This window comes from Pelophylax lessonae, assembly GCF_965119305.1.
Source record: "Pelophylax lessonae genome assembly, chromosome: 5".
NCBI lineage: Eukaryota > Metazoa > Chordata > Amphibia > Anura > Ranidae > Pelophylax > Pelophylax lessonae.
Window position 1 is genome coordinate 452,277,412 of NC_138772.1, and position 23,946 is coordinate 452,301,357.

The 23,946-nt window shown below is 41.2% G+C and overlaps 1 protein-coding gene across 1 annotated transcript in view; it reads left to right on the forward strand.

The window, feature by feature from the left end:
- The window catches only part of HNF4G (hepatocyte nuclear factor 4 gamma), a 182,116-nt gene that overhangs the window by 101,647 nt on the left and 56,523 nt on the right, over positions 1–23,946 (forward strand). The window contains exon 2 of the mRNA XM_082258435.1: positions 11,128–11,156. Coding sequence (XP_082114561.1) covers positions 11,141–11,156 — 16 coding nt within the window. The 5' untranslated portion in view covers positions 11,128–11,140. The remainder of the gene's footprint in view (positions 1–11,127; positions 11,157–23,946) is intronic.

The following is a 23,946-nucleotide window of genomic DNA, read 5'->3' on the forward strand; positions in this document are numbered from 1 at the left end:
CCATGGGTATATGTGAAATGACACCCCAAAATACATTCTTATGCTTCTCCTGAGTATGGAGATTTCACATGTGTGAGAATATTTGGCAGTCTAACCATGTACAGGACCCCAAAAACCAATCACCCCCTTCAGGCTTTCTAAGGGCGGAAATTGTTGATTTCACTCCTCACTACCTATCACAGTTTCGGAGGCCATGAAATGCCAAGACTGCACAAACCCCCCCAAATGCCCCTTTTTCGGAAAGTAGACACCCTAAGCTGTTTGCTGAGAGGCATTTTGAGTATTTTGCAGTTCTCACTTTTTGGCACAAAGTTTTGAAATTTGAAAAAAAAAAAAATACATAGTCTTTTTCTTTCTTATTTTCCAAAACCAATGAGAGCTGAAAAATAATCCAAATTCCTCTTAGCAAATATCTTCGGGTGTCTACTTTCAGAAAAGGAGTCATTTGGGGGAGTTTTGTGCTATCTTGACATTTCAGAGCCTCCAAAACTGTGATAGGTAGTGAGGAGTGAAATCAACAATTTACGCCCTTAGAAAGCCTGAAGGCAGTGATTGGTTTTCAGGGGTCCTGTACATGACTAGACTGCCAAAAAGTTTCACAATGTGGTATCCCCATACTTAGGAGAAGCAGCAGAATGTATTTTGGGGTGTCATTTCACATATAGCCATGGCATGTTTGAGCAATATATAATTTAAGTGACAAATAGTTTTTTTACTATTTTTTACTTTTTCTTTAAATTTAATGCACAAATACACTATATAATGCCCAATTGTTTGGTAAAATATAAAAGATGATCTTATGCTGAGTACATAGATACCAAACATGACATGCTTTAAAATTGCGCATGCCCATGCAGCGGCAACAAACTACGTACATTTTTAAAAGCCTTTACAGGTTACCACTTTAGATTTACAGAGGAGAGGAGGTCTACAGCAGGAATTACTGACGTTCGGGGTGATACCTCACATGCATGGCGCAATTGCAGTTTACATATGACACCAGACCAATGCTTGTGCTCGCCTTTGCGCGCAAATGCAGGGGAACAAGGGTGCTTGAATTTTTTTATTTTTTTATTTTGCTTTTTTATTTTATTTTGACACCTTTCCTTTCATATTTTTTTTTTCATTTTTATTGTTATCACAGGGAATTTAAATATTCCCTATGATAGTAAAAAGGAGTGACAGGTACTTTTTTTTTCAAAAAATTGGGGTCTATTGGACTCTAGACCTCTCTTCTGCCCTTAAAGAATCTGACCACACCAAGATTGGTGTGCTAAGATGCTTTCCCACTTTCCCTATGATGCTATTTATATCTGGCGAAACCGAAGTCATGAAATGCTGGTAGCTTCCAGTATCTTAGGCCATAGAGATGATTTGAGCCATTCTGGTCTCCAATAAGCTCCATGGTCAGCTGATGGAACCAGCAGCTGCAGTCTCGGGTTACCCAGTGGGAAAGGAGAGCCTGAGAAAACCATTGAAGGCAGGGGGGGGGGAAGTCCCCTCTCACTGCTTGTAAAAGCAGTCTAGCAGCTAATTATCTGCTAGGATTGCTTTTACATGAAAGCTGACTGCTGGCTGTAAAAAAAGATACCAGAAAGTTTGTGGTATGCCCACCATTAGACCTCCCAGCATTCACCTACTTCAAATGATGGGCATACATGCAATGTTCTTTTTTTTCCTTCAGCCCATGGGCTGAAGGAAAAAAAGAACATAGCAAATGCCTCCATTCGAATCAATCAATGTGAATGAAGAAATCTCTGCCAAGAAAAGTGTTAAAAAATATATGGCAAAGCATAGGGGAGATCTACCCTCTGTGTTCACCCCATCCCCTATGCTTCGCTATAAATGTCCCTTTTTTTACTGCAGTGTTGAAATCACCTTCTACAGTGCTACAATCATTGATTATGTATATGGTGAGAGCAAATGCTGTTTCTGTCAGAATAAACAAATCAGTGCTGAAGCTGATGGACGTACCTGCAAAGCAAACAATGTTTAACAATAAAACACAGTAACAATAAAACATTACAGTATAACACTATATTATAAAGTACAGTAAAAGTAGAAAGAGTTGAAAAGTAGAGTAAGAACAGAAAATTAACTCAATAAAACAACAACTGTTTTTGGCTTTTTTTAATTTTTTTTTAACTTTTTTTTACCCTTTTATTGGTAACTGTAAAAAAAAAGGGTCTCTCAAAATGTGATAGCCAACATCTTTCAAGACCCTGTGTGAAAAAGTGTGCCCTAGACTGTGCCGTGCTGTACCCTATACTAATAATCTACTAGTGTGTGGTAGCGACGGAAACAGTCCCTGATGCAGAGACCAGGTTGGCCAGGACAGAATGGACAAAAATAAAGGTTGTCACTTCTAAATCCGCGTTTCCTACAGACACAATATCTTCTTTGGGGTGTTCTTTGGGTAGGGGTTTAGGGAGGACATCCAGAAAATGCCTCTCATACAGCATCTGGATTGTGAATGTGGGCCACGGCACCTTCTGGATACAGAAGGGCTGTGATGATCTCTTACTTGAATATTAGGAAGGATCCACTTCTTCCTGATGCTTTGTATGGCACAAAAGCATTCAGCAGAGCCAATTGAAATAAGTATACAGACACTTTTTTGTACCAGTGCCTGGCCTTACGGGCAAATAAGTACGGTGCCATCATCTGGTCGTTGAAGTCCACCCCTTCCATGTTAATGTTGTATTCATGTACACAGAGGGGCTTCTCAACAACACCAGTCACTGTTGCAATTTGGATTGTCGTATCTGCATGAATGGAGGACAGAACGAAAACATTCCGTGTCCCTCTGCTTCACTGCAAGCAATATATTACACTTCAAGCAGGCTCTCTCCCCCTGTCTAATGTCGGGAATCTACAAGCCATTGGGGGAAGCCCGGCGATTAGGTCGCATGGTGCCACATGTGTCAATTTCAAAATCAAAAAGGTGTCTAAAAAGTGGCACGCTTGTACAGAAGTTATCCATGTATAAATGGTACCCCTTTCCGACTAAGGGTGACACCAAGTCCCAAACAATCTTGCAAAGGGTTAAATGTGAGCCTAGGGGAGTATTTACTAACTGTATAGTGGAGGGACTTGTGAAAGGATCATAGAGACCTGTGATCCTAAATAGCAGGATCACAGGCGCTCTGTGTTCATTTCAGAGAGAAGAATGGTCAGCTGTGTTTACAACAGCTGACCATCCTGCTCTCTAAGCAGGGAGCGATCACTTGTCCCCGGTGGTAATCACGGCCACCGCCCACGTGCATTAGCATCCTCGCTGCCTAGTGGGGCTACTGGAAGCGCATGCTTGCCCCCCCCCAGCACCACGCACGTAGAGCTTTATCGTTTTGTGCAGCCGAGCCAACCTGCCGCAGTAAAACTGCGGCGGGCGGTTGGCAAGTGGGTATATAGTGTGCACTGTGATAGGGAGTGAAAGGGTTAACTGGGGGGGGTGATCAGGGGGTTTAAATGTGTGCCTATGTGTACTGGTGTCAGTGTAATGCTTGTGTTCTCACGGTAGATGTTATCTCCTCTCACGCTGGAACCAAAAGGACTCCAGGAGAGGAGATTACATCATATCCTGTGCTTGTGTTTACATTACACGGGAACAGGACGTTCTGCCATTGGTCAGAACCAATCAACAGGTCACGTCAAAAATCATTGGCCTGGACCTGATGACTGATCAGTTCTGAACGTAATTAGAATATCGTGGGGATAGCGGGGGGTGACTGACGTACTGGTACGGCGGTTCGCGCAGCCGAGCCAGCCTGACACAGTATATCTGCGGCGGGCAGTCGGCAAGTGGTTAAATAGCCTTTTTGGTGGTTAAATTACCTTTCTGTATCCTGTATTGACTGTCCGTTGGTTCAATAAAGAAGCATCATTATATCTGTTGGAGTGCGGGCATTTTCGTTGGTATTTTCAAGTTTTGGGGTGGTGAGCCAAGATGAGCACCCACAGTTATTTGGCGCCTTCCTAGTCGGCATGAGCAGTGTGTGCACCTGTTGTTAAAGTGGTTAAAAAGAATAGGACCTAGTACAGAGCCTTGTGGTACACCACTAGTGACTTCTCTCTGTTCTGAGTGAACCCCATTTACAACCACGCTCTGGTATCCTTTAGCCAACTGAATATCTACTAAACCACCCAAGGCTTAGGTCCTAGCTGGTACAACTTTTGTATTATATCATTATGTGGAACTGTATCAAATGCCCTGCTGAAATCAAGATATGCTATGTCCACAGCACCACGCTGGTCCGAAATATTGGTAATACAGTCAAAACATTCAATCAAATACGTCTGACATGACCTGCCTTGCTAATTACTTGTGTGTTATACAGCAGGCAACCAAAAATGAGAGAGTTATATAAGAAAATGATTTTCAGATAAATGGGTACTCACTAAAAGTATACTATAAGTTAAAGTAAGTCTGCTTTCATCACACAAAAACGTAACAGGTAGATATTAAATAATTTAAAAATAAATATATTTTTCCCACTTTTAGAGCTTCAGTGTGGATTCCAGGGATGCTAAAGCTGGATTATATGTTATACTTATAAAGCTTATAAAGCTTTTGTGTAAACATGTTGATCTTTCCAATGTGAATGATAAACTTAAGATAAGTTCACCTTTATTAGATGAAATATAGATGTGTCATTATAAGGTATCCTTTAAGCTTGCCTGCTTAGAGAAAAAAAAAAAAAAAATGACAAACAACATTATGATAAGAATATTCGCTGAGCATTCCAAGACTATCAGAAGAATTGCCTCAAAGTACCATAAAAAAGGAGGTAAAGGTAGAAAGTAGCACGCAGAAGCATTTTCAAGACTCCACCTTCAGCACAGAATTCATTTGGCAGAAATGTCTTTCATAGATTGCTAAGGGAACAGAGTAGAGGGTATTACTTAAAGTCTCTGGGTGTCCTACCTGGCAATGAAACATTATATTTCCGTAATGGACATGGAAATGGCTAACTATAGTGATGTCTTAGACCCAACTTACACTTGTCTGGAATTTGAGAATATGCAACTTATATATACTGGAAGTGGTAAGTTATTATTATTGAAATACGCTATCCAAGATGAAATGCCACTGAAACTGAAAATTGATATCAATAATCTATTTGTGAAGGTAAGAACATATGGCTGAGAATGAGCATTGTTGAACAATTATTTCCTTATCCTAATACACTTTCGTTTGCTTTTATTACTAGAGTAATGTAAACTCATTAAGTACATTTAATGTGTTTAATGGAACAAAAAATGGTTTAAAAATAATCGTATGTAAGATAAGGTATTGTTAGAATCTGTGATTTTAGGACAGTAAAGAACTGTTCATACTAATGCTAATTCTGGCGGGCTTGGGCCGGGGGGGCTTTCTGGACAATTCGTTTTTCAATAATCGGAATGCAGTTGTAGCTATAACTACTTCAATGTGATAGTATATAGAATAAAGTCAACTTGCTTCAAAAGAAGTTAATGTTAGGAAATATTCCTCTTCTTATTTAGTGGCTGAGCTCATAACATGTCTTTATGCTAGCCAAATGTAATTACACTTGTAATACAGCTCTACAGATCACTAGATAGATAATGTATACTGCAGGTCTCTCATTTATGATAGAGCATGTCAGCTGAGTCACTGCCTCTTGTAATAATACAATCTCTGTGATGAAATAACAAAAATCAGCTTGCCTACAAAAGCAGTTCTAGCCATACTCAGATTTGCGTTTTGTTTAGCATGATCAGATATTCAGCCATTCTTTTAACTATTATAGGATACTGAACATGTATATTGAAAACCTATAATGTGTGTTAACTCTAACAATGAACTTATGTTATTTGTTTTCTTTTGTGTTCTTAAATATATGATCAAAAGTACTTTGGATTATATGTTCAATAAGTGCAAACATCCCTTTAATCCAGCTTCTAACTTTCTGTAGTGAGTTGATAATGCTGCACTGAAATCTCAAACATTATTACCTACTGTGCTTGACTTCTCTCTGAGGACTACAGACCCCCTCCACAAATATACACACACACATTACAGAATAAGGAAGGTGTTCTGTCATTCTTTTTTTTTTTATTTGTTTTCATAGAATACAATACAGAAAAAAAAAGAATGCAGTAGTAACATAACGCATTGCGTGAATTTATTTATTTATTTTTATTATTTTTATTATTTTTCATAGAATACAATACAGAAAAAAAAAAAGAATGCAGTAGTAACATAACACACTTTTTGTCCTAGGGGGAAAATTATGCTAATCATAGGCATGTGGAGGGGGTGTGCCAGGTGTGCCTGGGCCCACCCTAATCACTACGTGAGGTGCCAATTCCCCCTACTGCCTGGGCTTCACCCCCCATGTTGGCTTCCCCCTCCCCTGCCCCGCAGTGCTGCTGGCTTCTCTCCTCTCCCCCGGCTGCTGGGAGGGTTGCTTTAGGATGGAGAGCGGAGGTGAGGGCTAGTATATATATATATATATATATATATATAATTTACCAGCCACTACCTTTTCTAAATGAACACACTCGCGTACTGTGTTTATTCATAACTGAAGCATAGTAAACTGTGTTTAGTATACTTCAGTATGTGAATGAACAGGAAGCCACTCAGCACAGAGCACTTCCCATTCATTCACTGCCCCGTGCAGCTGAGGCTGCAGAGAAAGGCATGTGTGTTTGAGCATTGGGGTGCACACCCTAATGCCATAGGCTGCACACATCTATGGCTAATACAGTGCAGTGAGTGAGCAATATCACAGTAGGACCTTATATCTGTCTAATAGGTGTAACTAAACCAAATAATGAAAATGCATATTTTGTCAGGGTCTTTATATGTGATGGCTACAGTAACATACTTCCTGTCCTAGGGTGACAGTGCTGCTAATATAGGACTATGAGTGAGTGTTGTCATCCTAGGTTAGGAAGCATGGTACTTAAATGCAAGCAACATAAGAATATGAGTGCCGGTTCACATTTCTGCGATGACAGAGATCGCATGTAATTCAGAGCGCACTGCTCCTAAAATTACATGCGACCTCTGTGCGGTGCAAACTTAGCCATACAGTTTGTATGGCTGAATTCGCACGGCAATCGCACCCAACTCACACAGGACCCTTTTTTTGGTCCACAGCAGAATTGGATCGCATGAATCGGTGCGATCCGATTCTGTGCAAACTTTCAGATCGCACTGCGATATGCGATCTGATCTGGGGGTGTCGTTAACTTTTAATTGACACCCCCAGCGTATCACATATGGCAGTGTGAACTGCCAGGGGTGCAGATGCGATGCAGGAACACGCTGTATATTCGCAGCATTCCAGCCTCGCAGAAATGTGAACCGGCACTGAATTTGAATTGGTATCCACCTCTAGCATCCTACTGTACAGCAGGAGAGTTGGGGGGAAGTAGCAGCCCATAGAGCCAGTCAGTTGTACTGCAGAGCTGCACTGCAGAGAGGTGAGCTCTACTGCTTTTCCTTTCACTGTCCATTCACAGGGTGCAGCTGAGGAGGAATCTGTGAGTGAGAGTGATACTGCAGCAGAGAAATATCAGGGCCCACCTCTGTTAGACAGGGTTGTGCTATGTGGAAGAGCTGTATTTATCTCAGGATTGTATAGACAGAAATGCAAATCATTTGACAAGTTAAATAGCCTATATATATATATATATATATATATATATATATATATATATATATATATATATATATATATATTTATACAGTGCCTTGCGAAAGTATTCAGCCCCCTTGAACTTTGCGAACTTTTGCCACATTCCAGGCTTCAAACATAAAGATATAAAACTGTAATTTTTTGTGAAGAATCAACAACAAGTGGGACACAATCATGAAGTGGAACAAAATTTATTGGATATTTCAAACTTTGTTAACAAATAAAAAACTGAAAAATTGGGCGTGCAAAATTATTCAATATAAATATGCTATAATATTTATATTATATAAATAAAATATAAAAAATAAATGCCCATTCCTCTTAACTAGCAAAGGCATTTCAACATGCAGTCTGATTTGGGGACATTTTCTACAATTCTGTATATTTCCTTTAGGTTTCTTGGTGTTATGAACACAAGTTTGCTTGGCTACTGGAAAAATTAGGTCTTTTGTAAGTCAGCCCTATATTGGCTGAAACGTTGAAACACAAGTGTATAAGGATTTTTCACACGGGTGGCAGGGGGTAGTAAAATTAGATGGTTGAGCCACAATTTTATTGCCCCTTGACCAGTCCCCTTTAGCTGCAACGTTGGCCATACAGGGTTCTACCTTTTACATTAGGGCCTTTTTACACTTAAGACACTAAAGCCCTTGCCACCGCTCTTGAGAAAGTTGTTGATAGGGCTGCAAAGTGATATGTCACCTCCTCACCACCTGTTTCCACCCTAAAAAGCGTGCATCATTGCACTACAACTGTGTGGGCATTTGTTGCACCACCCAATTTACTTTAATAGGTTGCATTTGGCAAAGGTGTGTGTGTAACCCCATCTGACACTGTTTTAACTGAGGGAATGGAGCTGTCAAGGAGCAGTAAAACCGTGGCTAAGTTACCGATTTTTCTTTCTTTCTTTTCCAAGAATTTTTTTTACAGTACATTACGCTTTATTCCCGAGAATCTCTTTTCCTTACCTTCTCCCTTTTCCGGTCTTTTCTTTCCTTTTCCTTCTCTTGAGTCCCTTCCTCTCATACCTCTGTTACCTCATCTCTCAGGTAACTGTCACTATGTCAGCATAACATGGAATGTCTTTATAGTGGTTACTAAATTGCCACTCAGTGGCTAGATAACCATGTTATTATATCATTAAAGGACCGAAACAAGTTTATTTTTCTCAGAATAAGTCTATGCCCATAAGTCTGTTTTTTGAATACCTCGATCAGTAAAATCTAGTGGTATCCTTCTCAACTATACAGATTTTTGTTGAAGAGACCATGTACAGCCAATCTTTTTTACCCCATGCTCTGTACCATTCCTATACCAACACAATGGTATTCTTAAATGTGTATTATTTGTTATAATATATGTTGTTATTTATTTTCAATAAAAACAAGAAGTTTAAGTCCCGGTTCACACTACCGCGACTTGTCAGGCGACTTGGTTGCCTGACAAGTCGCGGTCCATTCTGTGCTACGGGAAACGTTCTAAAGGAGCGACTCAAGTCGCTCCGACTTAGAAAAAGGTTCCTGTACTACTTTGACACAAGTCGGTGCGACTTGCATTGACTTCCATTATGTGAAGTCCGTGCAAGTCGCGCCAAAGTCGCGGTGCACGGTGACTTCACAGGTCGCCCCCGAAGTCGGATCACCATAGTGTGAACTGACAGTAGATTACATAGAAGTAACAACGTAATCATGTACAGTATGGTACATTCCTTCCAATAGACACCATATTCATTATGAGAAAAAAAAAAAAAACATCTAACCTCGAAGATCATAAAGCTTGTTTACGTCACTATTGCCAGTCTTCGGATGGGATGACTGTCTGTATCTTTGATCATATAGAACAAACAGGAGAGCACATACAATGATACATATATTATCTAACATTTTTTTCTACAAGTGAATTGGTATACCTCTTGTATAGGTCGAGATATCATATATTGTGACAATATCCAAGTCGCCATCATCTAAAGGGGGACATGTAGCCTTATATCTGTGAGATTAGTGGATAGAGGGGTTTGAAGGGAAAGTGTGGGGATGATAGGACTTCTAAGGTTATGGGAAAGAAGCCCACGGTTTGTGCAAACAGAGGAGTGTAAAGTATACTACATAGACCAGAATGTGTTCTCACATTGGAAGGGGGCTAGAAGAGTAACGACCCAACAGTACTACTTTGTTAATGTCGGGTCAGTCACCTATTGCAACTGTGGGGGTGCCTATGTGAATGAGCCCTTATTCCCCTTGTTGGTGGGTCAGTACTGCACTGCATATTGCCCCCACACCAACTATAACCCACCCTCTGAAAAGTGATCTACCTTGGAATGCTTTCCAGATGGGTGACAAGATCTGTTATGGGTTTTAACAAGGTTTTAGCAAGTCATAATTATGCTTTTTTCTTTCTTTTCAGAGGTAGTAGCATAGCTCCCAACTGTTCCTTTTTTGGAGGGACTGCCCCTCTTTTGAGACCAAATCCCTCTGTTCCTCATGTTACCTCAGTTGTCTCTCTTTTTGGTCGGTCTGATCATGTGTATGTCGCTATACAAAATGTACTAGTTTACTAGTAAGATACAAAGGAAGTACCCCCAAAGATTATGGGACTTTGTATGCCACTAAGACACTGAAAAAAGGTGCAGAAATGTGTATATAAAATCAGAATTTTATTACATAAACAAAGAATAATTGCACAAACATAAATATGACCAGCACAAAGCTAGACATAGGAGAACTTTAAAAACCTGCAAGTAAAGACAGACCAGTTTCCATACAGAAGACTCTTGGGTGTCATTGATAGAAAGAACTGGACAAGACCCTACGCGTTTCGGGTTGTAGAAACCCTTCTTCAGGGGTCAACCAGAGTTCAATGCACAATGTTTACCCAAGGGAGTCCTCTTTGTAGGGGTGACTCGACTGTCAATTAAAATCGGTATCAACCGAAAAGGAGATGTCTGATCTCATACAAGACACGGTTCACTGAGAAGAAGAGTATTATAGAGATGGCTGGCAGTTAACAAGAAACGTGGGCGCCACAATGATCCATTGTTGGTCCTAGACAGTCCCCAAGGGTGAGTGGGCCAGTATGGTGTCTTAGTAGTCACTCTTGAGGATAAATGTTGCTCATGGCTAGAGGTAGGTGGAGTATATAAGAGTAGCAATTTCAGGACATGGGCAATACCCTACATCCTATCCGTATGAGAGCAGGCAACCTCTGCACCTCTACCAGTAAAGTTTACTACTAAAAGCGTTCTGCTGCACTAAACTGTTTATCTAAAATCTATAGTACTACATTTGTTATTTTAAAAGCTAATATTCAGGGAAAAGAGAGGTAAAAAAGCACTTGTGTGGTTTAACCAATTATTTTCTGGATTTTAGATCTTTGTGGTTCATAAAACTGAGGTTGTGGCATGGATATGCCCTTTGCTTATATATTGTGTGCTAAAATATTTCCCTCTTTATCATTTCAGAAAGTTGGAAGGTATGATTAGTAGGAAAGGTAAATATTGAGCTTAAAGATCATCGTACTATCAAACCAAAGAGGAAATTTTCTATAGAATTTCCATTATATCACACATTATTATTACATGAGCGTTTTCAACTGGTGTGCAAAGCCATTGTTCAATTATTTCCTGCAGATAAGGATTGATTTGTACTACAGGCAGTCCCTGGGTTACAAACATCCGACTTACAAACAATTCCTACTTACAAACGGATGGAGACAAACGAAATGAGAGGAAATCAACACCTAGGAAGGGAAATTTACTCCTGTAAGAGTTATCATGGAACAAAGGTGTCTCCACTGAAGTTTTATCACCAATCCTTGGTTCCATAACAACCCAAAAATTTCAAAATCCAATTATCATAGGGACTGAAAGTGAGGGGAAATATTATGAACAGGGGCACAGACAGCAAATCAAACATTACAGGGGTGTTAACCCTTCCCTATGCTATCCAAAAAACGTAAAAAATATTTTGGCTGGAGCTACACTTAAAAAATTTACCTGTTCTAACAAACAAATTCAACTTAAAGTTGAGTTCCACCCAAATTTTTTTCTTTGCATCATCCTCTTCAGTTTCAATCCAGCAAGTTAGAACAACACTGGCTTTTTTTAGCTTCTTTTCAGGGCGTATTCTTTTTTCTTCCTGTACAGGACACCGCGGTGAGGCACGTCCTATTCTGTGGCACCCTGGCTCCTGGGAGATGTGTATCATCATTCCCAGGAGTCAACAACAGGGCAGGAGCTTCCTCCGACGCCACCATTGTGATAGTAACCAGATACAATTGTGCACCATGCCTCGGGTTTTATGCGCATGTGTGAGATTGGGAGGTGCATGCTGGGTAATCAGCGGCACCTTATCCCAGAAGACTCTACTAGTGGGCTTCACACACCCACAGTTAAGATGGGAGTGCATAGCCTAAGGATTATAAAGGTTAGTTTTTATAAAAAATAATACTATATTACTACAGCGACTTTGCATCTAGTTTGCTTTTTAAAACCTTAGTGATAAGAACATCCCAGTTCTTTTTTTAAAAAAAATTTAAAATTGCGACTGGAACAATGCTTTAAGAACAAACCCATTGCAAAAAATATAAATATTTTTAATTATTCAGGTCATTTAATATTTATTGTGATATCAGGGACACTGCAGCATATCACTGAGATAGATGTAATTTTGGCATTAAATTATATTTCTGTCCTATCACTCAAAAAAGGTTAAAGCTTTAATGGTTCCTAAACAGGTAAATGATTTGGGGTGTGGACAGGTTTCCATTTAAGCTGTGGGAATAAGATGCAAAGGCTGTGACTTCACCTTGCAAATAACTTTTTAAGCTAGAATTTGACTTATGTGCTGTTCACACCAGATGTGTTGGCATGCATTGATCGACACATACCAGGCCATATACAGTATATTGTAAAATCAATGCAATTCAATAGGAGAAGTTTACACCAGTGCCTTAAACAAAAAAAGTAGAACATGCCTACATTTCCTTAAGGGCCATTCACATCAGAAACTGCATGTTTACTGTGCAATCTTGCAAGCACAGTGACATGTATTTAATGTGCATTTTTTAAATGCATTTTCTTTGAGGTCAGTTCCCTTGAGGTTTTTGCTTTGTGCAATGGTGTTGCACAGAGCAGCCCTGATTCTCCTCTTCTCAGATCCCCTGTGGGCACTCCTGGCCCCTCCCCCTTGCTGAGTGCCCCCATAGCAAAATTCTTGCTCTTGGGGCACATGTGCGCTCTCACTGCTGAGCCGCCTCTGTGTGTTTATGAGACACACAGGGAGCGCCTCAGTCCCACCTCCGCTACCTCCTCACTGGCTTTGATTGATATTTTAGCCAAGGAGGAGGGAGAGACCCAGGAGAACTTCTGCTCTTGTGCACATCTCTGGATTGGGTTCAGGTGAGTATTAGGGGGGTGCTGAGGGGGGAGCTGCACGCTGAAGGCCTTTTACCTTCTTGCATGGAACGCATAATGGTAAAAACCTTCAGCCTCTAGAATCACTTTAACCGGTTGCCAACTGCGCACAGTATATTTACTGCGGCAGTCAGCCCCGGCCAGGCAGAGTGACGTAGATCTACGTCGCTCGCCTGTCACTGGGTTTTAAGCCAAAAGCGGGCGAGCCGCCTCGGCTCGTTCAGGGAGGAGTGCGGGCGTGTGACCGGCAGACCCGATGTCCGCCGGTCACACTACTAACAAGCCGCCTGTCATTCTCCCCTGTGTAAAAATGGAGATCAGAGGGTTCTACTATGTAGAACCGTTGATCTCTGTTTTTACACTAGTAGCCATGTCCCACTACAGTTAGAATCAAGCCCCTAGGACACACTTAACCCCTCCCTGTCCAATACAGTTAACCCCTTCCCTGCCAGTGTCATTTTTACAGTAAGGGCTCTTTCACACGGGTGGTCCGATCAGATCCGCCTGTCAGTTTTTTAGGCGGATCTGATCGGATCCTCCATGCAGCTCTATGGGGCAGCGGGTGTCAGCGGAGGTCACCTCCGCATCCGATCCTGTGCTGAAATCTGGACGGATGGAAACCCTATTTTTCCATCCGTTCAGTAATCGGAGCGGAGCGGATCTGATGAGAGCGGACAAGCGGTCCGCTCTCCTCCGATCCCCCATAGAGGGCAGCGGGTGCTGAGACACCTCCCTCTCCGCTCTGCAAGCGGAGACGGAGCTGTCATCCGCCCGATCGATCCGCGATCCCCGCTGAGCAACACGGATCCGCCTGCGGAGGCGGACCGTGTGAAAGAAGCCTTACAGTGCATATGTATAGCACTGATTACTGCAGTAATGTCACTGGTACCCCCAAAAGTGTCAAAAATGTCAGTCAAGGGTCCGATCTGTCCGCCGCAATGTCGCAGTACCGCAAAAATAATCGTAGATCGCCGCCATTACTCATTAAAAAAAACACCAAAAATGACAAAAATCTTTCCCTTTGTTAGTAAACGCAATAACTTTTGCGCAAACCAATCAAAATACGCCTTTTGCGATTTTTTTTTACCAAACATATGTAGCATAAAAAAAATGTTAAAAAATTTTGATTTTTACATTTTTTTGGGGGGAATTTCATATAAAAAAAAGTGAAAAATATTGTTATTTTTGCAAAATTTACTCTCTTTTTTTGTTTATAGCGCATGATCAAAAAATCGCACAGGTGATCAAATACCACCAAAAGAAAGCTCTGTTTGTGGGAAAAAAAGGACGTGAAATTCGTTTAGGTACAGCGTTGCACGACCGCGCAATTGTCCGTTAAAGTCACGCAGTAAAAAATCGCGAAAAACCCCCTGGTCAGGAAGGGGGTAAAATCTTCTGGGGCTTAAGTGGTTAAAGCTGACAATAAACCTGTAGAACTCATTTTTGGAAGGTTTGTGCGATTTTCTATTGGTGGGGACAAATTGAAATTTGTTTCTGACTTTAGTAGTAAGAAAATTTGCAGTAGAAGGATGGAATTTTTTTTCTGGAGTAAAATACATTTTACCTGTCAATCGTAATGAAACCTGTTTGATACATCTGGGAATCCATTCAAATAACAGGTTTGAACATAATATTAGGGGCTTTTGAATAAATTAGTTGACCCAAAGGTGGAAGGAAAGAATGTTCTGATAAACAATTTTTGTACAAACATTCAAGTAGGGAGGAAATCAGGATACATTTCCCAAATCTCCACAGGCAACAACAAAAAGTTCAGAGATGTTTTACCCCTTCAATATTTCACTGAAAACAAAAAAAAAAGAATTTGGTTGAAGTTGGGATTTAAACAATACAACTTAGTCACTGCTCACACTAGTCTGTTAATTGGACATTAAAGAAACAGCAACACACTGATGAGGTCACCCTTCTGCTCACCCCTCCTGCCTTACCTAAAGCATATAAAATGATTTGCATTTTCTTTCTTCATGGCACATTTCTGTGTTTTAGTTATTCTTGACAGCTATTAATTGTATATTTATATTGACTTAAGCTACAAGTGAGAGTAATTATGATTCATGTGTTTGTGTGTCCTGAGATTGACCTCCAGTGAACAAAAAAAAAAAAACTTGCTGGCTGCACAACTTAGCTTATCAGAGTGGCCTGACCCACCTGGCTGTGCTTCTTCCTTACAGGCTGACTGGTAACTGCTAAGATACATGGGTGCAGCTACAGTACGTGCCGTGCCATGTTGTCACATATTCTCCCTTCTCCTTCATTGGAAGAATTTGGTCACTAATTGGAGACTGTTTAAATTGATAGATCTATAGAAATATTTAGACCTCATTCACATGGGTGTACTACAGCATAAACCAGTGTGAGGGCTGTTCTGTGTTTTGCCTGCATGGGATGCCCAGGTGTTCCATGCACCCCCTTGTAGGCAGTCCTATTCAAGTCAGCTGGGATGCAGCAACTGCTCCCAATGTGACAGCCATGCGGGTGCAGGTGCACATCCCCAAACATAGACAATGAAAACCATTAAGCTTTTCAGCAATCATTAGGGTCACTTTTGTTAGACATCATGGAGGCAAGTAAGTACTTAGGCTAGCAATCAGAGAAGTCAAAAACTAGTAACAAAGGCATGATAAGTCAGAAGTGTTCACAACTGAGGCTTTCTGGCTAAACAATGGTTTGACAAAGATGGTAATGTGCAGCAGACAGGACAATAAAGGTCTAAAGAAGGCAAGATATGTATAGTCAATGCCACTGGTAATATAATCTAAAAGGGAGAATCAAGATGTGCCTTTTAGGTTGGGTTCACACCTAATATGGATGCAGCTCACAGCAGGGGTCTTTGGCGTCCCTGTTCACCATTTCAGGGATGAATCAGGCCCATATTTCTGCATGAATTTGGACCTGAAATGGAGCCAAAGATGCACAGGACCCCTGTACAATCCGCTTCGCAGCCACCACGGAGATGCGTGACTCCGTTGAGAGCCAGGCACACTCTCCTGTCATGCGAATTGGATGAGGGGAAACCCACATCCAATTCCTATATGTGTGAACCCAGCCTTAGCCTTCTCCTATCTCGTGTCATTATCCTTCTCATACCCTGGATGTGGTTCTATTATCATGATCACCACTACATCATTCAGTTTGGCATTAGCCTTTACCCTAACACTAGAAAGTGAGACTAATTTACTAAAGAAGTTAAGAAGAAGGAATCTTCATACAATATATTTGTGAAAACTCATTTCAGCTATCCTATCATGTAAAAAACAATTCCATTTCTATATATCCTACAATGTGCAGAAAAAAATAAATCAACAGAAGCCTGAATTTCATAAGATTTAATATTTGAAATTAATCTTGACACAATTTATTGTATGAAGATTCTCAAATTGTTTTGTAAATCAGCCTCAATAAGAGTTCTCCTCAGATGTAAAACATATGCTCTTTGTCAAAGCCTTTGTGACCAGATCAGATTTTAAAGTTTAGGTAATCACTCTTTTGCTTAACGAATAACGATAGCTTTTAGATGCTTTGCATATCAAAATTATTTTCATCTTTTCATTCTTTTTTTAGCACATGTGGCTCCTTCATTTAAAATGTGAAACAAATGCTATTTTAGTTTTTTATTGGATAACTTCTTTGTATGACTAATGTTATTCGAAATATGCTCACTAAATTATTTTCTCCTATTTACTCTGAGTACAGGGACAACAGCTATGTGTGGGTTGTGATGCATATGTCCATTTTATATTGTTGTTAAGTGTGTTTATTTTTATTTTCAAGATATAGGGAATTTTATATTACTGTGCTCTGAGTTTAAAGCGGAGTTCCACCCTAAATTTATACTTACCTCCATCTTCTTGCTCCGGGTCACCTGAAAAACAAATGGATAATTGCAATTTTTTTTTTTTTTTACTTACCTCGTTTATAAGAAAATATACTTACCTTACTTCCTCTTTCTCCCCTCGGCGGCCACGGCGAGTCGTCACTTCCTGGCTTGCAATGATTCCTGGGAGCTGAACGTCATTGCTCCCAGGAATCAATGCGCCTGCACCGGCCCCGATGTCAGTTCCGGTGCAGCCGCCAGAAGCTGTGCAGGGATGACGCTGCGGCACCGGAAGTGACGGCGGGGCCGGTGCAGTGCATCGTGGGACCGAAGAAGACGGAAGAGGACACAGAAGAGGATCGCGCTGGCTTCAAGCTGCCCACACCTGAGATGGCAGCGCTGGACAATACATTTTCAAGGTAAGTATTTCTTCTAAAAGGTAAGTGCAACCCGGGACAGATCAGAGGCTAGCCATTGTGGAATGCACTAGCCCTGACTGTCCCGGGGGTATTTTTATAAAAAAAAACTTTCCCAGGGTGGAACTCCGCTTTAAAGGACACGTTCACCTTTAGTCACATGTTACATGTTACATCTGAGTGTTATATGTAACATGTTACTAAAGCTGCAGTCTACACACCCCTCAATCCCTCATTGTGACAGCAGAAAGGGGATCCTCTCCCTATAACTGCTGTCACAATTTGAAAACAGTTCTGTAAATGAGTGAACTACAAGTCTCGCCTTCCACCATGGCAGATGGCTTTTAGTTCTCAATGAACTGCGAGTTCGCTTCTCAATGAACTGCGAGGTCGCTGGTGAGTGATCTCGTAGTTTATTGATTCTTCCTGCACTTCAGTAACTGTCTGCCTGTATGGGAGGTATAAGCAGACATTTACACTGAGAGTCTGCAGGAGCTTGCCATTGCACCCAAGATCTGCTAATTGTGGGTTCAATTCTTTACGGGCTGCAGTGGGGAAAAAAAATGCAAGTTTTTTTTAACTGCAAAATTATGTGCATTTATTTTTATTTTTTCCAAAAGGCGAGCTTATCCTTTAATAATGGTATTTATAGATGTTTTATAAATATAATTTTTTTTTTCAAACTTTATATACTGTATTTTTCAGAACAGTTCTTGTTTGCTAAAACTGCTGTGAGCATTGAAAGGTTGCTAAAATGTATCAGGCAGCAAGAAAGTTTCCTGCTGGATACAAACTTTCCTTTGGTCACCATGATTTGTTAATGATTTTGATCACATAATCTTCAGCTGGTCTATGTAGTTGTCTGCAGGAGATCAAAGTGATACTGAAATCTTCTGTAGCTAAAATGTACACTACTTTAATAAAGCCTCACTGCAACCAAAATAAAAACCACAAAAACAGCACAAGGAACATAACTCATGGTCAGTAGGATTTGCGCCTTGTGCTGATGCATCTTCTGTCTGCCCATGCCCCTCACCAAATTGGCAAGGTCTGCCACAGGCTCTTATCAAGAATACCTGACTATTCCTGCCCTTTCCTCTCAGTTGCTCTAAGGAAGCTGTACTACAGCTTATATGAATGAAACAAGATCAATAATTAAAGGGGCCAACCTTCCAATAGATCCCATTTTATTTAAAGAAACTGTAACATAGCTTCTATGAATAGGCGTAGTTGGGTGGAAAGGGTGACCTAGTCAGGCACTCTCAATGACAACCTGTGACTGCTCCAAAATGTCTTTTATCAGATTATGGCAATAGGGGTGGGGGGATTTCAAAAGAAGAGGCATCAGCACAAGGGACAAATCTTACTGCTTGTAATTTATGTCTCTTACTTTTTTATGTCTTTTACTTTGGCTGCACATAGGCTTTAATGCCTTCCTTGTACAGGGACATTTGTCGAGAGGGTTGTGGAGAGTTGTGAACTGGATAAGCTAGTTTTTAATTGTTTCACACAAAATTCTGTTTTGGAAATTGTGCGTTGGATGTGTGCGTGTAAGGAGTTGAATATAAAGTATGTTTGGTGCACAACAATTTAGCTGAATCTGCGTACCACAGAATGCTTTTGTTCAAAGCCTAATTTTACCCCCCCAAAAAATATATATATGTATATATATATATATATATATATATATATATATATATATATATATATATATATATATATATATATATATATAATCAGCACAAAGTACATAATTTACCTTCAGTGTGATGTGTCCCTTGTGCTGTGTCCACTGCAATAATCTCCAGTACCAAAATGATGCAAATGGCAATGGCATATGATCACTCATATTGATAAGCATCTACTCGACCTACTAAAAATAGATGTGAGCATATAATGAAAAAAATCACATTACAGGGGTGTTTACAAGAAACGTATAATACAACACAAAACAAGCAGTATTTTCATTTGCCCAAGTCCTTGTAAATGTTGCTTTAAACAGACAGCTTGGTCTTCATAAAAAACATATATGAAAAATATAATATTAAGCAGAGTACAATAGCATATTTAGGAGGGACACCTTTTAGGGCTTGGGAAAAAATTGGCCTCCAAAACAGGCCAACCACTGGACACATATGGATGTGTCCAAGTACATGGGTGTCACTTTTCAGTGAATGCTTTGTGTTGTGGCACCTTTTACCCTTTAAATGGTGAAAAGGATGCACTAGCTAGGCTGGTGGACAGCAGCACCTAGAACTCCCTGAACCTTGGGAGAAAAAAATGTAACGGTGAAACCGTGTTTTGGACATTATTTTTTTAATCTTATGTATTAGTGGTTATTTCATAGTTTTTGAATTTTTTCACAAGTGACTTTTTTCCTGATTTTTTTATATCTTTTTCAATGCTGTTATATTCACATTGGTGCACGTTTGTGTAATCCTTTGCACAATTTGTTCATGTTATTTTTCATGCATTTTTGTGAACTTATGGAAGCTTTTTTATGGACATTTTGGATGCATTCTTTTAATATGTTTCACCATTGTCATAATTTTTATTATGTCAATTTATTTATTTAGATAGCGCATTAGTCTTTTTCACCACCTTTTACCCTTTGCTTTGCGATTTTAGACAAAATAGGGCTTGGGGGTACCAAAAAGAGAAAATCTCAGTACATTAACCCCTAGTTTGGGGGTCACAGTGAGAGTAAAGTAAATTGCATTGCTGGTGTCAGTGAGAAAACAATTAGACCCATAATGGGTGTCAGTGGGAATAAGGAAGTTCCATCACTGATGTCAGTGTTTAATAAATGCCAAGTTCATACCTTCTCTGCTATTATGAGTAACGCTTACACTACTCACTTCCTTCGGCAGGGTCTGCATTAGATCATGCCATCAATCAGAGCCAGGCAAAGAAAGTGAGAAGTGTAAGAGTTCCCCCAGCTCTTCATTTGTGTGTGACAGCAGTGATTGGTTGAGCTGTCTGTCATTGTGGGTCTGTGCTCATGAGAGGTCTGAAAGGGGCACAGCCTAATGAAATGGGTAAACATCACCACTGCCCCTGGGATTCAGTGGTTCCCCTCAGTCAAGACTTGTGTCTGCCAAAGGTGGAGATACTGAGTGCTGGTACATATTAGCTGAAAGAAAGCCCCAAGCAGGACTGTATGCTATGATTACTCACTAGTAGTGTTGAGCGAACACGGACTGTATTATTCGTGTTCGTACCGAATAATTGGATTTTTGTTACCCGAACACGGACCCGAAAACTTTACTGTATGTTCGGGTTTAAAATCCGTGTTCGGTCATTTTATTTCCTGTTTTGTATGTAATGGCGCGCTTTTAATGGCGGGCTTTCAACAGCCAATCAACAAGCGTTTAACTGGTGTGCGCCATCACAGCCATGCCTACTAATGTATTAGTAGCTGTGATTGGCCATCGGAAGCATGTGACCATGTCTTTATAAGTTCGAGAGCCCCAGCGCGCCGCGTCATTCTGCTGTAGTTTAGGGACAGAGCACACATCATACGTGCTTGCGGCTGATTAGGGACAGACAGTGATTCTGTGAAAAATTGTGTCCGAAAAGAATGCAGGGACAGGTCGGAGCGCAGGCAGGGAAAGTTATTAGAGCATTTTAGGGCGAGGCTGGAGATTAGGCAGGGTCAGTCTTCTACATCGATTTTGCTGTGTGGGGGGTGGTGCAGTGAACGATCTTATTGAGCATATTAGGGACAGGCTGGAGATTAGGCAGGGACAGTCTACATCGATTTTGCTGTGTGGGGGGTGGTGCAGTGAACAATCTTTTTGCCCTCACTTGAGCCCACTGAGGAGGAGGAGGAGGAGGGAGAAAAAAATCTATTTTTATCAGTCTGTTGTGCAGCGTTCAGCTATATTTCACTACAGATTTCTGTTCTAATCTGCTATTAAAAAATTAGGAATTTATTTTTTAAGAGCGCTTGCCATGCTCTTAACTACATTTTGCTGCCATTTGCAGCACTCTAGCCCTTTCCATTGGTGTTTTAGAGCCATTTTAGTGCCTGAAAGTTCGGGTCCCCATTGACTTCAATGGGGTTTGGTGTCCGGGTAAAGTTCTGAAAAAGTCCGGGACACGGACCCAGACTTTTTTTTCAAGTTCGGCCGAACCCGCCGAACATGGACATCCAGGTGTCCGCTCAACTCTACTAACTAGCTGACAGCATCCCCCTTTCATCCTTGTCACTTGTCCTCACTGCCTTTAGTGACTGCAAAATGTGTTAATAAATATGTTCTTTTTTTTTGTGTGAACATGGTGTGCTGGTGACATCTTGGATTGGGACTTATGTTCTACCACAACAACATTTTATAAGTGGGTCAGATTTATGTGTGGGCTGCACTAGATTTTTTGTATTTATTGTCCCTTTTATTCTTGGCATGGCTGCAGAAAAAAACCTTTCTCATATGCATTCAGGCTGATGCCTTCCACACCACCTCCATTCTGTATATGTAACTGTAGGACCTTGCTGGCTTTCATGTACGGGAAGCGAATCTCAGACGCGCCTCCTGCACATGAAATCCAGCGAAGTGACGTAGCTGCTTACAGGGAAAGCAGCACGGCTGATCAGGGCCATCTTTAACACAGGGCAAAAGGGGCAGCTGCTTCAGGCCCAGTCATTGTTGTGGGACCCAAAGCAGCTGCCCTTTGAACCCTCACTGCCCAAAAACAGTTGATACTTAGATTCGGGAGGGCGCAAGAAAATGTTGGGTCCAACCAATATTAAAGATGGCCCTGGGTTACAGTACCTTTTTTAGTTTAATGTGACAGATTGGGGGGAAAGCCAGATATATTGAAGTACTCACAAAGCCAGTCTTTAAGAAAAACTCCTTTATAACTGGACCTGTAATGTTTTATAACTGACTCTGTGAGTAATACTTTACAACTGGTTTTGTTAATACTGCAATGCCAGTAATAAAGCATCACTCACAGAGCCAGTTAGAAAGGAGTATTGATTTATAACTGGCTTTTTGGAGTATTACTTTTAGCAGTGCTTAAAAAGCATGTTATATATTTCATCCACAGTCAACTTTTCTGGGTAAAACAGTCTTCCCTTCAGCCTGAGCCAGGCACACCGCTGCTGAGGGAGAGGAGAGCTCAGAGACAGTGGCATAGTGTGGTTTGTCAGCTTCCCGAGCCAAGGCAGGTAATTTGCACCCCCTAATCCATGGACTTACCTATTCTCAGCTCGCTCTGGTCTGATCACATGTGTTAGTTAGTGGTGGCTGCAGGGGAGCGGAGAGAGCGCTTGACAATCGCCTGTAAAGCCTGGAGCGGCGACATCACCCATAGGTTCCTATGTCCCATCTATCTTTAGGGCTACCTCCTCTCCCCTGCATACACTACTGGCACACACAGGAGATAATTTGACTGGACTGGAGCAGCCTAAAATCAGTGTATACATCTTTTCGACAAAGGGTTAGAAAGCATAAGTGTTAGGAGAGGCGATGGGAGAAATTTAAGGCTGCTTTGGTTTAAACTGGAAATTCTGTTTTAATCCCTCCCCATTGGTCTGTATTTGCGGAGTTAATTAAACATTTTGTGCTTCATTAGTGGTAGTGTTTTTAACCCCTTCATTAATGCAGGTGTCACTAATGCAGTACAGAGTGGTTAAAAAACTGTCACTGGTCACTAACGCACCAGTGACCAGTGGCAGAACATTAACTCCTTCTTGCTGCACTTTATAGACTAACTACATTGTTAAATAATTACCCCTTCACCCCCTCAAGGAGTTAACCAGTCCAGTTCACAGGAAAGAGAGATGGGGATGGGTGGCGGGGGGGGGGGGGGGGTGAGAGAGAAAAAAGAAGGTTGGTGAGAGAGAGTGAGGGGGGGGGGGCTGGGAGAGAGAGAGGGAGGCTTAAAGAGAGAGAGGGGGTAAGAGAGAGGGGGTGAAAGAGAGAGAGGGCGAGAGAGAGAGAGGGGGGCTGAGAGAGAGAGAGGGAGACTGAGAGGGAGCAGCATGAGAGGAAGAGAGAGAGAGAGAGGGGGGCTGTGAGAAAGGGAGGGGCTGAGAGAAAAGGGGGGCTGAGAGAGTGAGAGAAGGGTACTGATAGAGAGCTTAAACTGCTGGAACAAGGGTCTTCTAAAGACAGTGAGTACCCTCCTCTGACTAAAGACCTAGATCAAAGCTTAGAATCGTTATGTAGAAAACTGTTATCGAAGTTCCAAAGTGAACTCCAGCAATCCACAACCACACTCCCTCAAGAAATAGCCACCCTAGGCTCTCACACTGATTTGCTTGAGACTAAACACGATGAACGCTCTATTGCATACAAAGACCTTACTAGAGGACATGAGGCATTATCTGCTGCCTTTTTTCAACTCCGAGCCCATGTTGAAGGATTAGATAATCGTAATAGGAAAAACAATTTAATGATCAGAGGGGCCCCAGAGTCAGATCTCTCCTCATTCACCATGAAGCTTTTCAAACTTCTCCGACCTAACACCGCCTCCACCTCATTCACATGTGACCATATACACAAAGCACTGAGAGCGAAACCTCCCCCTGATAAACCACCCAGGGATATAGTTTTGTGTATGAAGGACTTTCTCAGAAAAGAGGAGATCCTCAGAGTTGCGAGAAACACATGA